The 14348-nt window shown below is 38.9% G+C and overlaps 1 protein-coding gene across 1 annotated transcript; it reads left to right on the top strand.

The window, feature by feature from the left end:
- Nucleotides 1–11899: 11899 nt before the first annotated feature.
- On the top strand, nt 11900–13855 carry LOC147893736 (taurine hydroxylase-like protein SAT17). Its single transcript, XM_087386439.1, has 4 exons — nt 11900–12354; nt 12502–12728; nt 13105–13317; nt 13422–13855. The coding sequence occupies exons 1-4, from the start codon at nt 11956–11958 to the stop codon at nt 13639–13641; spliced, it is 1059 nt and encodes a 352-aa protein (XP_087242565.1). The 5' UTR covers nt 11900–11955; the 3' UTR covers nt 13642–13855.
- The last annotated feature ends 493 nt before the right edge of the window (nt 13856–14348 follow it).

Genomic DNA, 14348 nt, shown 5'->3' with positions numbered 1-14348 from the left:
CTGCAAGCCCTGGCCCTTTGTCAACTTTCCTTGTAGTTGACTTGGTTCTTGCCATCACTCTGAAAAACTGCATACAAAGGATTGGAAAGAGATCACAGACATGGAGAACATGTTTTAACAAAGAAAAGGCAATCACAGGGGTGGATGAAGCCATATAGAGAAATTTGCAATAAAATGCGATATGAGCAGTTTGAAATTTCAAACAGGTCCACATCGCATTTCGCTGCAAATTTTTGAAATGACATGCTGGTGCATTCCTATAGTGATTTCTCTGTCTCTACAACTAAATACAGTATGAATGGAGTTTATGCAAGAAGATTACAGCTATGGATAGCTATGGAAGTCACAAAACCAGAATGACAGGGGTTGATGAAGCAATATTTCAATATTTGCAACAAAACGCGATTTCAGCTGTTTGAAATGGTAAATCACTCAGGAATTAGATTGGAGATGGATATGAATAGAAACTAGAAATTTGCAACAAAATGCGAGGAGAGTGGTTTATAATTCTCTAAATAGTCCATATCGCATTTTGCTGCAAATTCCTGTTGTTGACACATTCCTCATGAGAAGTTTCACTCAGCTCCATTATTTCTCTTGCATATGAGATCATAGTGTCCAGGAATCACTGAGATGAACCTAGTGCATGATTTGACATGCACATGAACAGAACTTGAGAATTTGCAACAAAATGCGAGGAGAGTGGTTTATAAATCTCTATATAGCCCATATCGCATTTTGCTGCAAATTCCTGTTGTTGACACATTCCTCATGAAAAGTTTCACTCAGGTCCAGCATTTCTCTTGCATATGAGATCATAGTGTCCAGGATTCACTGAGATGAACCTAGTGTTTGATTTGACATGCACATGAACAGAACTGGAGAATTTGCAACAAAATGCGAGGAGAGTGCTTTATATTTTCCAAATGGTCTCCCATCGCGTTTTGCTACAAATTCCTGTGTCTGATTTGGTTCTCACTTCTACCTTATTAATTTGCTATCTTTAGCCCTGTGGAAATCTTCCTTGATGATGAGAAATGTTTTTTCTTTGGAACAGCTGGCTCCCAGGCCCCACCTTTCAAGAGGAAGCTGGACTTTTCTGCTACTATTATTAGACCACAGCAATCACCAGGTGAGTCATGAGATGTCATGAAGGAATTATCTAGTGATATACAATGCATTCACCGATTGCATATGTCAGCATATAGAATTCATAGTATATAAGTTTTTGAACAGGCAAAAAGAAGAGACTGGAGCAGAGTACTGATTCTTCCATCAAAAAACAAATGGAACCAGAAGAGGACAATTCTCCACATTTGCTCCTATTTGAGTTTCTTCACAAATGCAAGGCTCAGAGTAACTTCCATATATACCACAGTATTTTCAACATGGAGTTCACAATGAGCTCTGTACTGGAGCAGCACAAAGATTTTCTTTCAGACTATTGGGATACCTTCAAAGAACTGACAGAGGCAGGAAGAATTGTGGAAGGAGAAAAGGTTTTTGTGCATATAAATCATATTGTCTCCAATGACAGGCTGAGGTACCATGTGAACAGAAGATTTGACAGCCTGCCTGATCAATATAAATTCAACTGTACTTTGCACACCAGAAAGTGCAGAGTGCTGGAGGAAACCCTGGCATTTCTTATGTACATTGTCAGGAGTCTTTGGATGAACAAGGGCAGGAAATAGAAGAAGAAGACACATCTAAAGTAGAGGAAAAGGAGGATGTTTCTTTGGTCACAGAAATGGCAGAGCAAGAAGAAGATATCAACCTTCAGGATGAGGGGTTGCAAGTGGCTGCTCTTGACCTTGTTCAACTGAGGACAAAAACTCTGAGGGGAGTAGAGCCAGTTGAAGATTTTGATGTTCAGAGCAGCAACTATGCAGTGCCCATGCTTCCAGGTGTGTTGATTGGTGGAAAGGATTATGTTTTCCTCCATGATATAGAGTTTATGTTCAATTTGAGGGAGGACTATGCCATTTCCCTTATTGCCCAGGCTTCAAGGCTTGACAAGGAGGTTGGCATAGAGGATGACCATTGACTACTGGCTTTGGAAACAATTTTTGATCCTATAGAGGCCCTTTCATTTTGTTTCAAAGAGGCTGAAAAGTTCCAAGAGCCAGATGAAGCTGCCTTCCAGCTCACACAGGAAGCTATGAATCTCTCAGCACTATACACAGAAAAGCCTAAAGAAGAGGTTGGACAAGAGGGGAGAGGGATAAATCTTTGGAAAGATGAACTGCTTGTTGTTGATGAAAATGAGAAGGTACTTCAAATCAAATACTTTGACTTCTGCTTAACTTTGTTTTTGTAGGTTGTGTATTGTCTCACTCCAATCCTTTGATATGTGGCAGCTACAAATTGAGGATGACACATTCCTCCAGAGATCAAGTGGAAGCAGGCAGGTTGGGTTTCGCAAAATGTCAGGCCTAGCTCATTATATTCATGATCTAGGTAGTGCCAAGATCTTGATTTACCATAGGCAGTTGAGCAACAATGGAGAAGCCATTGTTTACTTCTTAAAATGTTTGTCCAGGGCTTTAGGTGGACATGTTCTTTCATGGCAAAAGGAAAATATCATTTTGATAGAGAGGTTGTCTGCCATAGATATATTTGGAGATTATGTGAATAAGCAGGCCTCTAGGGCCGCTTACTTTTTTTCTTACACTTGTTATGCATTAGCATGTGGTGTTAAGGAGCCCAAATATCTGGAGGGCTATGGAAAACACTAGCTCGTAAGGTTTCGAGAGCCACCCATGATTGCATCAGGCCACACAGTCCAAGAAGAGGAATAGGTGGAGAGAGCTGAAGAAAAGCATAAACAAACAGTCGACATCAAGCCAATAAAGAAGAAAAAGACTCCAATCAAGATCAAAAAGAGAGTTCCGATCGGCAAGCCCTGGGAGAAATAGGATTTAGTCATCAAATATAGCACAAACATTATATTAAATTTGAACTGATTTGTACAAATATCTGGTATGATCTTGTATAAATGATTAATAAGTTGATGATGAAATGATTTGTGCATTTACATAGAGTGGTGTCGTTAAATATTAAACGAACAATATATTGAAATTGTGAACAAATTGTATTAAGTTTAGATCATATGTTTCACAAAAGAAATACTTTTCATGCATAACACTAAGAGTCACTTGTTCCACTAAAAAAATTTCTATTGAATGAGTTTGAAAACATGTGGACATAACACCAATAAGTTACAAATGAGTCCTATTCATGTTTACTTGTCCATTTATGGTTTCTAAATATCTTCGATTCCCTCCATTGTCTATGTCTCTCTGCTGCAATTGAATTGTCTAGAGCTTGTCTTCGTCTTTGCTTTTGGGCTAGAAGAAAAGCAAGCTTGATTTTGGAGCTAGCAACTTTTCTTTTAGCATGCAGCCTCTTTAGTATGCCTCGGTAAAACCATTGGAAGACTTCCTTCAGACTATTTGCCTTCTGACTCCCTCCATAAACAGTGTGTGTCTAAAAAATGCATTACGTGCCATGTAGTGAGACTTCTCCATGCCTTAGGTAGACCAAATAGCTGGGCATCCATAATTTTTGACAAAATAGGGAAGGTGGTTGTATATGATATGCTGTAAGACATAAGAATGCATAGTAAGTAATAAAAAAAAGAGGATCACACTTAAGTAAAAGAAAAAGACAGAACCTTACCATGTAGTGAGTTATATTGCAGGCTGTCCACGCGTCTTTCATTGACTTCCCAAAATGTTTAATTGCCTCCTCAAAGTTCTTGTAATCACTCTTTGTCCATGTTACTTTGTCACAGAACATGAAGAGTTGATCAAGAGACCTCCACACCTCTGCCTTCCTATTTCGTTCTTCCCCATCTGCCTCATGATCTTTCACAGCATTATGGACTTGCTTCCACAATCCATAATTAATCTTTGAAACTGTTCTACCTTGCCTTACTTGCTTACTGTGTTTGGGTCGAGACAAGAATCTTCTTGCCTTAACACCACCAATAGAGGGCTTGATTGGTACCTCCTTGCCATTGGTAGACTTTTTAAAATCCTTTGTGATTTGAACATCTCCTCCATGCAGACCTATATCAGATAACACTTTTTCCAATGCTTGAAGAGCATCCTTTCTATTTTTTTCGGGACGGAGTTTCCAAGCAAATCCAATATATAAAAATACCAATTTCTCAATAATTCGACATAGACCATGCAATGTGCAGATGTGAACATTACATAGTGGAATGTCCAGAATGGCCTTGAAGTCAGGGTCAACTTTATCTCTATTAGGTGCTCTCTTCCACCATTTTGAATCCATTACTTGAGCTGATTCTTTGCAGTAAAGACAAGGAGACTTTGAGTTGCCTCCTTTACTAATGTTATACATGCATTTAAGTGTTTTAAGATCCCCGGCCATGTGCCACTCTACTTGAAAATCACCTTTTCCTGCAACATGGAGATTCTCGCCTTGCACTTGTCTTTTGATTATTCTTGGTATTTCCGTGTGGTGAAACACCCAATCTAGTGTTTCATGGTCTTCGGTCTTCACCTTCCAGATTATAGAAAACAAAAGTATTACTATAATAGATTTGAAAACAATGACCAAAATCAAGTATAAAACAAAAAATGATCATACCTGGAATGAGCCTAACCACCATATGTGTTTCTCTGACTGCACACTAAAATACTTCGAACTCGCTTCAGTCAATGATGTATCAATTGCTCCATTCATCAATGTAATAGTAACTCTTTCCATTTTCTTTTCCTTTACAACCTCACACTCATCCAGTTTGATAACAAATTTCAAAATGCCTTTGCACTCCTCAAATGTTATTCCATAAAACTCGACCATTCTTTTTTGAAGTTGTTGCAGATCTAAAAATATATTGTTCCAAGGATCATACACAGTGGTTCCTTTAACACCATGAAATATTTCTTCAATATGGATATCATGGATGATTTTTTCAAGTTAGTTTCGTTAAGAAACTAAAATGTTATATTGGCTTTGAAAGTTTGTATGCCCTAATAAAAATAAACGTTTGAAACATTCGCCAAGATCTGAAACTTTTTTGCAAAAAAAATTAAAGTTTCGCCAGGATTTACATTTTTTCCTTCAAAATTTAAAATTCAAAATATAAAAAAGTACTACATTCTACCAATATTGTGAAACTAAAAAAATGAGCTTGAAAACTTTCGCCAAGATTTTATATTAATATATAGGCATAGCTTCGATAAAAACATCCTTGATGGATATATTGCCCAATAAATTCATCTATACTTTCATTCAAATGACCTCTTATCCTCCACACGGTTGCTGGATTTGTCAATAAAACTCATTTAATCCTTTGATCTTTCAAAGTTGAGGATATCGCATGGAAAATCGAACTATATCCCTTGCTGCTAACTCCACTAACATCAAGAGCCTCTTGGATTATAGTGCCATCAACTTGATTATTGGATACAAAGTCCTCTACAACATTGCGTTTGACTGTTTTGTATTTTTTTTCCTCAATCAAACCTTTTGCTACACCGCAAGAAAGCAATCCTTTCATTTGTTTAACAGGAAGAAGGTTCGGGTCCATATTTTCTTTTGCAGGCTCCAATAATTTCCTGTAGTAACAACACAATATGACTATATCATTCAGCACCTCCATTCTTATTTTGCGACAATCGACGAAATAGATATAGTCTGGAAGAGAGCCTTTTTGAGTATACAAAATGATAAATTTCAATCTAACCTTGCTTCCTGAATTCGTCGCTTGCATCCACCAGTCCCAGCCTTCAAATTTGCAATGTTTTTAATCTTCCTGCTACGTAGTCTGTCTCCAAGCACGGTTCTCTTCTTTCTTGCTCTTGTCAACTCTTTTTTACTCTTTGAATGCTCCTCAATTTCATTCTGCAACTGCTGCTCCAATTTTGCACGAATGGCTATCTCCTGCATCTTGGCCCCCTTTTCTTGTAGGTACATCATTTTATACGTTTCCGCAAATGCAAACTGCGCTGAAATATAACCAAGAAGTCCATTTTGTCCATCGCCGGCAAACCTCAGTAATGTGGTGGGATTGACAAATGGAGGTGTAGAGTTTTTTACTTGACATTTTGGATATATGCTTCCATCGCACCATAAGTCAATATGTTGAAGTCCTTCTCTTTTCATATTTTCCCGCTGTTGAGCATTCAGCACCGTATCCTTACGTCTTTTTTGTGCTGGAGCATATTGTTCTTCTAAGTCGATGTGAAGATGGTGTAATCGCTTCTTCTGAGATAGTGACTCACTAGTATCGGCCATTTTTTGTGCTTCTGAGGTTGCGAAGTTTGTTTTTCAATCTCATAGTCATTTTGTAACATGAATCGTGGAAGTGTGGCGGTATCCATGTGAATATTTTGAAAACTTGCAATCAACAAGTTCAGTGATGGACTCTTTATGAAAGGCCTGCACACGTCGGCCAAAGAGATGCGGAATCTTTGGTAAACAAAAAAAAATCTAAGGAGATATTTAATGCAAAATCGTGTTAGTCAGACAAAAGATTATCTTATTCCTTTTTGAATTGAAAGTTCTGTAGTCCTTACTGACAGTTCTGAGCCACATTTCTGTATTTTACTATTTTTGAGGTCTTTTAGGAGAGAAATAAATCAAAAAATAGTGAATTTCTTACAGGGCCCCAAAATGAGTTCCCTTTTTCCCTAATGCTGCTTGTAGGAATTGTAAGACCTTCTCTCTCTACATATAGTACTTGCATATAGAAGTTGCGTACAGGAGTTGCATGTTGCATGTAGGAGTTGCATGTAGAACTTGCATGTAGAACATGCATGTAGGAATCGCATGTAGGACTTGCATGTAGGAGTTGCAAGTAGAAATTGCATGTAGGAGTTGCATGTAGGAATTGCATGTAGAACGCGCATGTAGAACATGCATGTAGGAATTGCATGTAGGACTTGCATGTAGGACTTGCCAAAAGTAGAAGTTGCATGTAGAACTCGCCTGTAGGATTTGGAAGTAGAAATCGCATGTTGAGGATTCCTAAGAGAGATTATTCCTAGCCTTATGCAAGTACAAGTGGAGCTTTGCCGCTACTCTACACACACATTTTGTACTACCTAAGTCCATGTTGGCACAGAGAGAAGATTGATTATTGTTGATAAAGCATTCCAAAGCATAGTGTATTCACTCAAAACTATTCAGACATATAATTCAGAATACATATGTCTTGCAATATTCAGAATCTCGGACTCTCGAAAACTACGAATCCCCAAAACTACGTGCATTCTTAAACTCCCAAAAGTGGTTGGTAGTTGGTACATTGTATCACGCTCCAAAAGTAGTTACATTGACTCCCTCTTGAACGTACAACTCCTCGTACCTATCCTTTATGCTTCTAGATTATATGTAAATAGAAATATACCATATGAGTTATACTAATAATAATTGTCTCCAATAGCAATTTTCAAATGTGTCAATTTTTACATAATTATAAAAAACACAATATATAGTCCTTCTGGTTTGCTAACTTGACATGGTCCATATGGTTTTCTAACTTCATCAAAGGAATTGAAAATTTGGGCAATTTCTTGGTACATTGATATTCAAAATAAGATGAACTTTAAGAGATTCCTATATAACCAAAAAGTGTACATGCAGCATCTCACTCTAAAAGTGGATTCTTATTTGTATTAACACCTATAGTTTTTCAATCATCAACTCCATTTTCATGATTTGATGATGATTCTAAAGTGGATGATCCATCCTCCTCCAGACTCTCAAAAAGAATATTCTCTTCATCCCTCTAAAGACCTAGTGCCCCTTCCATTTGCAACCATGTGAGTCTAGGGAGAAGGGTCCAACAAGATGTGTCACATAGGATGGAACCTTAATATTGTCTTCTTACTTAGGCGTCCACTTGGGGGGTCACTATGTATAAACCCTCTATACGATGTGCGTTCAAGGATTATTTGTAAAATCCCTTATCTATTAAAATTTTCTTAATAAAATGTACCCTTTTACTATACAAATATGTAATTTTTTCACAAAATTACCTTGAATAAGCCCTTATGTAAATTATTTTTTGTAAAATTTAGGAAATTAAAAATAACCTTCTATTAAACTCACATGATAGGTTTACATATGATAAATGACCCCCTGGAGGGCATCCATCATTTGTAAGTTGAAAATCATAAAAAAGTATGTCTCCATCATTTGTACATTGAAAATCCTAAAAACAACATGTCTACTTCTCTAAGATTAAGAACATCCAATTGTGGTTGGTTTTTGATGCCCCTTCTTTCCCTTTTCTTTTTTGGACATGAAACTGTCTCAAGAGCATATCTTCCTTTCAATGGATTAGCATGCATAGTCCTAAACCATTTCACAACAATGGAAGTCACCTGCCCTTCCATAGACTTTTGAATCTTTGCCACTTTTGCAGTCTAGAATGGATGTCCAAGAGGGTCCTCTTGAGAAAGCGTTGCAATCATGGATCCAAACTTCAAATCTTGTATGGACCCTACCCACATTTTAGTGAGCTCATCAAAATTGTTGGGCACCTGACTGAGTTGATTCGACTAACTGCGGCGGATTCTCATCTATATAAGCTCTTAAGAGCTTGGTATGTCACATGTGTGGTGGTGCGCACTTTGAGCCCGAAAATCTTCCATTTCATTGCATGCACTGCTAGTTTATTTCCCAATTTCATCACCATTCTTTCACTCTGGTATGTGAGTGGACTAGTGCAAGTCTTTTGCATCAAGTGTACACAAGACGTGTGCCAAGTTTGATTTGCTGGACAGAGGCTGCTACCATAGAGATAGGGAAGAAATCAAAGGTTACACTGTTGTGCAAGAGTAAGACGGCACAACTAGCAACACCGATAGAATCAGATGTCCAAGAGTCGATAGTAAATTCTACCATGGAATCCAACCAGACCTAGTAACGGACTCAAAAAAAGCAGGTAGTCGATAGCTCTACTCTGTTTCATGATGCAAAGGTATCACTTAATCTCAATTTGCATAAACCTTAGCTGTGCAGTGTTGGTTTATATGAGTTTGCATGTCTGCCTTGGCCACTGTGGAATGACAATTCTGAGGTGATTAGCCAGTTCTAGATTTTCCAAAAGATAGGAGGTGAAGTTGTACAAGGGACGAAGATCATGCCAGAACTGATTACTGTCAATCTACCTTATTATGCAGAAGAAGCCTCAATGGCTAAGCGCTCAGAAATAGTGATGATGGCAGATTTGGGAGTACATATTCATTCAAAAATTGCTACGTGATCTCAGTAACATGAAGGATTTAGTCCGTAAGGGGTGATTTGTTGAAAGAGTTTGTCTACTAGTAAGAAATGATTACATGGCAAAGGAGAACTATGTTTATTTGTTTTACTGCGGAGAGGGGGAATGTTGTTCAACTTAAGTATCAAACAAAAATTGTCATCATCCATTTATAACAATAAGAGTTCTTGTAAGAGTCCTTGTAAGAGTGCTTGTGTCTGGTCAAGAGAAAGAATCAAGTAGCCCAACATGCTGTTCAAACAAGATCATCATCACCCATGTATAGCAGTAGGACTTGGTCCTTGAGAGGGAGATGAAGGGGACATAGACAAACGAAAGTAGCATACAACAAGATGAGCAGTCTAAAAGCCCATCCTACATGTGTAGAGGAAAAACAAGAGTGGTTGAACTCACAGATGAGGCAACGGCTTTAGAAATAATGGAGAAGAACACCTTATCATGCATCTTCAATTCTCTCAATGCTTGCTACCCAAATGACACATGGATATGTTCCAAATAGAGGCAGACAATTACTCCATGAGCGTGCTCTTTTAGAAGAGCAATTGCTTTTTGAGAACCACATCCATAAACAACAAAGAATGTCACTTTGTTGATGCTATGATTGTGAATAACACTAGTTTGTAACCCATGGAGTGTGGTTAAAAAATAGGACACTTGATTAGGATATAATAAATTTCCAAATTCAATCTGTAACAATCCAAATTTTATCTGTATACATGGCTTAAAGAAAACCTATAGGATTCACACCATTAGATCGTAGCAAGATCAATGTTTACAATTGTGACATGAGGGCTCACAAAAAGAAAACTTGGGTCTAGGCTCCCTATGGTAATAATTGTCATGAAACACTTTCCGAAAAGAAACTTGGGTCTAGGATTCCCATGGTAATAATTGTCATGAAATACTTTACGAAAAGAAACTTGCATCGAGCTTGCATCTAGGCTCCCTATGATAATACTTGTTGTGAAATACTTTCCTCACATGCCACGTAGCTTTATAAACTTTCTCCACTACCTTCTCTACCCCTCCTTTCTCTTGGAACTAATTAATTGGAATTTAGAACTAATTACTAGGAATCTGTATTTGTGCATGACATGGGGAACATATTTTGTGTACAATATTCATATGCAATGATATATACTTAGATTATCGAGAAATAGTGAATTCATCATAGCACACGTCAACGACCATGATGGAAATATCGAACAAGTTTGTATTCAAGAAGATACATGGTGCCACCTCTCTTTATGATGAGGATTGTGGAGACTTTTTGGATAAATGGGGGTTTTTAAGCCAAAAAGAGCCTGCTGTTTCGGTAGGCTCCTTCAGCCATTGTAAACAATAATCCTTATAGGCTCACTTGGTGCTTGTTTAGTCTTTAGCCTACTTGAATAATTAGGAGGTTGCTTTTGTATCCTCCTATATTTATTAGCACTGGCTCTCCTAGAGATAGTGCTTTAGGGTTGAGTTGAGTGGGAGTTTTGTGATTATTCTTAGTCTTTTAGGAATTTTTATTAGGAATTTCTAAAATTCTCAACCTCTACTTTTAGATGGCTCTTGACTTTTCAACTTTTAGCTTGTGTGTGGATGTTGGCTTTTCAGCTTGTGTGTGGCTATTGGCTTTTTAGCTTTTAGCTTGTGTGTGCTTTTTACCCCCCTGTAAATCAATTCAGGGGCTCCACTCTCCCTCCATGCTTGAGCTCTCCCTGTAACGATTGCCTTGGCTTCCTCCAGCTACAAGTCTTCAAGTCATTTCAAGCTTTCCAGTCGCTCATCTAGGTCTCGCATGTTCGTTTGTGAGGAAGGTGCTAAAGCCGATTCGCCTGTTAACTCTTGAAGCCGTTGCTTGAAAAAAAATTGCTATCCAGAAAGCCGTTTGACAGAAAAGCAAGTTCGCCTATAAAAAAAATTTCCGTTTTCCTGTTGAAAGGATTGTATGCTAGCCAAACAAGCTTCATGCCTGCCGGTGAAGAGATTGTTGTCTACTGGATTTGCTTATAAAAATAAAGCCAAGAAAACCCCCAGAAAGTTGACATCAAAACTTTGCAGGCATCAGTCGTAAAACCTTCAAGGAAAAATAACACCGATTTACCTTTCAATTTTAAATTATAGTTTTTTTAATAAAAAGGCAGTGGATTTGCAGTCAGTGTGAGAGCATGCAAACTATAGAACCTTGGCAAAGCCTAATGGATTTTGCGAGTCCTCAAAGCGTTTCTTTTTTATTATTTCTTACTAAATAATCGACAGTGTCTAAAGACCCGTAAAACCCACAAGTTGGAACCAAGTGCTTTTGTGCATTCATGCACCCTTGTCTTTAATAGAATTTTCATATTCTGCTTAAAAGAAACAAGGAAAAATAGATGAACAACATTCATTAGGCTTGCCGTGTAAACCTCAAGAAAAGTTTAAAGGAAGCCCCTCACATCAAAACATGTAAAAGAATCCCTGTTTTAGTTTTCTATCGCGCATGAAGGAAATAAAATCCCACAAAAGTATCTGAGCTTTGAAAATGAACAGGCCAAAAAGAAAACTGTGCATTGATTGTTACCATTGGGGAAATACACACACATGCATTGTATCGGACCTCAAATTCGTATTGCATGGTTCTTTGTAATGAGGTTATTCTCTCTCTCTCTCTTTCTCTCTGTTCTTCGAAGTTTGCTCTCTTCGTTGTTCGCCCTTTCCAAATGTCCATACCAATCCCAACCGTCTCCGCCCTCCCCATTCATCTTTCTAGCCCACCTGCTTGGGATGGCCCAACTCTCGCCGCCTCACCTTCCACCTGGATCTACGAACTAAGTTCCCCGGAGGTCAGCGAAATCAATTTGGCTATCGCACACTTCCTGGCACTGGGACTGCCTCTTTCGGAAATAGGGCGTGATAGCTTCCCGCTGCCCCAGTTTGGGAAGAAGTTGGAAGGCGTAAAGGAGGAGCTTATCAATGGGAGAGGGTTTGTGCTGATCAGGGGGCTGCCTGTGAAGACATACGGGCGGGAAGAGCAGTGTGTTGTGTTCATGGGCGTGGGGAGCTATTTGGGCGAAAGGGTCTCCCAGAATGGCAAGGGACATGTGCTCGGGCATGTGAAGGTAGGCAGCCAAGCGTTCGTTTATAGTTGTACTTTCAGCCTTTGTTCGACTTTTATGATACTGGGTCTTTCAATCTGTGCTGAATAAGATACTCATCGTGAAGCACGGAGATTTTCTATATCTCACAATGAACTTCATTTGATACAGGACCTTGGCACTGATCCCAGCAATCCCGAAACCCGATTCTACACCACAAACCAGCGGCAGCGCTTCCACACGGACCCTTGCGACATCGTGGGGCTGTTGTGCTTGCAAGTTTCAGAAGAGGGAGGTGAGAGTGCAGTGGCGTCGACTGCGACCGTTTATAACGAGCTACGCAACGAAAAGAAGGGAGAGCTTGTCAAAGTGCTCTTTGAGCCGTTCTATTGGGACAAGTACTTTTCCTTAAGGCACAAGTAGTGTTAGAAATTCGCAGATTGTAGAAACAAACACTCGAGAAAGAATTAGGCCACTTTGTTTCTCATGGGCATGCCCATGGACACACAACATTGCCCAATAAATGCATGGGTAGGGGCTATAGTGTGTAAACTCCCTTGGTCTTCCTAAAAGTCTTGGGTGGGCTTCAATAAATGCATGGGTAGCGGCTATAGTGTGTAAACTCCCTTAGTCTTTGTAAAAGTTTTCTACTTGAAGTTAATTTTTGTTGAGCCAAACTTGTTCAAAAGTAGGATTATTATTCATTAACTTGCAAGCATCTATAGCCATGCCCAACACGCATTTGACACCCTTCCTTTTTTGCTCCACCAATAGGAAAGGTGAATTTGGACCTGGAGAGACCCCCTACTTTATTCTACCACTTGCTTTCTTCTATGATGGCCATATCATAATTCGATATGGCCATGACCGCAATGCATCATCCTTGGCACGTTTCAAGGAGGTCCCTCCTCTTAGCCTCGAGCAAAGAGAGGCGCTCAATGCATTGGAATCCACAGCCGATCGTGTTGCTTTGAGGATGGTATTACGGTGAGAATCTATTTTTTTGTATTTTGTCAATCTATGGGACAATTAAAAAATGGCAATGCTCCTACCTTACAAAATACTTACATTTCTTTTTGAATGCATTATAGAGTTGGAGACCTCCAATTTATCCACAATCATGGAATCCTCCATGCACGAACGACCTTTCGTAACACGCCTAAGCACACTCGTCACCTATTGCGACTTTGGTTGTCTACAGGTGGCCAAGGTGGGTGGAAGTTACCATGGGATCCTGAGGGGGAGACAAGGAAACGCATGGGGATCAACCTTAAAGGGGTACCTGCTAGGGTTCCATTGGAGGCCGAGTAGCCTAGCTTCTAATTGGGTTTTTTATAGCAAATTATGACTATTTTACGACCTTAGGCATCCCTAAAGAAGACATTATCCAAAGCTAGGGCCCACCAACCATTGTGAAGGCTCCTCCTCTATCAATGTGGATTCTCTACTTTTGTCCACTCTAGGACTCTTTCAAAGTGCCCTTGAATAAATATTAGTATGGTATCATGAAAATGTTATATGATTTTTTTGAACGTGGATAATTGTAGACATATCGCGAACGAGTCACGAACAATGTTGCCAATGCCTATGCTGAGTTGAATATGCAAACTACATAAACTACATTTAGCAAGATGTACTTTTGCTACAAGTTGACAGCTGCTAAAGCATTTGATATAGTTCAATGGGACTTAATTTCACAAACCATGAAATGCTTGGTCTTTGGGGAGAAAATGTAACATATTATTTACTGGTTATATTGTGATAGTCAAGCTACCTCTGTCTTGTGTCTGGGGCCATTTCTAATTAGTGGAGTTTATATAATTTGATTTGTCAAGGATGCCCTCTTAGTTCATTACTGTATGCAATAGCCACTTGTCCAATGTTTTGATACATAGATCATCTTATGGCTACAAATTTCCTAAGATTCACGATGGAAAGCCCATGTTTGCACAAGCTTATACTGATGATTCCTTCTTCACTCCTAAGAATATAAAGAAGGATCTTTCGCACCTCATGCA

Source organism: Dipteris shenzhenensis, chromosome 15, assembly GCF_047967505.1.
Source record: "Dipteris shenzhenensis isolate YYH24624 ecotype China chromosome 15, Dip_SZ_1.0, whole genome shotgun sequence".
Lineage (NCBI taxonomy): Eukaryota > Viridiplantae > Streptophyta > Polypodiopsida > Gleicheniales > Dipteridaceae > Dipteris > Dipteris shenzhenensis.
This window is presented reverse-complemented; position numbering and strand designations above follow the sequence as displayed.

What these genes read in the sequence shown, in the direction of transcription:
- LOC147893736 (XM_087386439.1), top strand. Translation starts at nt 11,956, where the DNA reads ATGTCCATACCAATCCCAACCGTCTCCGCCCTCCCCATTCATCTTTCT. An exon ending in GAGCCGTTCTATTGGGACAA is followed by an intron (nt 12,729 to 13,104) that starts GTACTTTTCCTT and finishes CTCCACCAATAG; the next exon opens with GAAAGGTGAATTTGGACCTG. An exon ending in GCTTTGAGGATGGTATTACG is followed by an intron (nt 13,318 to 13,421) that starts GTGAGAATCTAT and finishes AATGCATTATAG; the next exon opens with AGTTGGAGACCTCCAATTTA.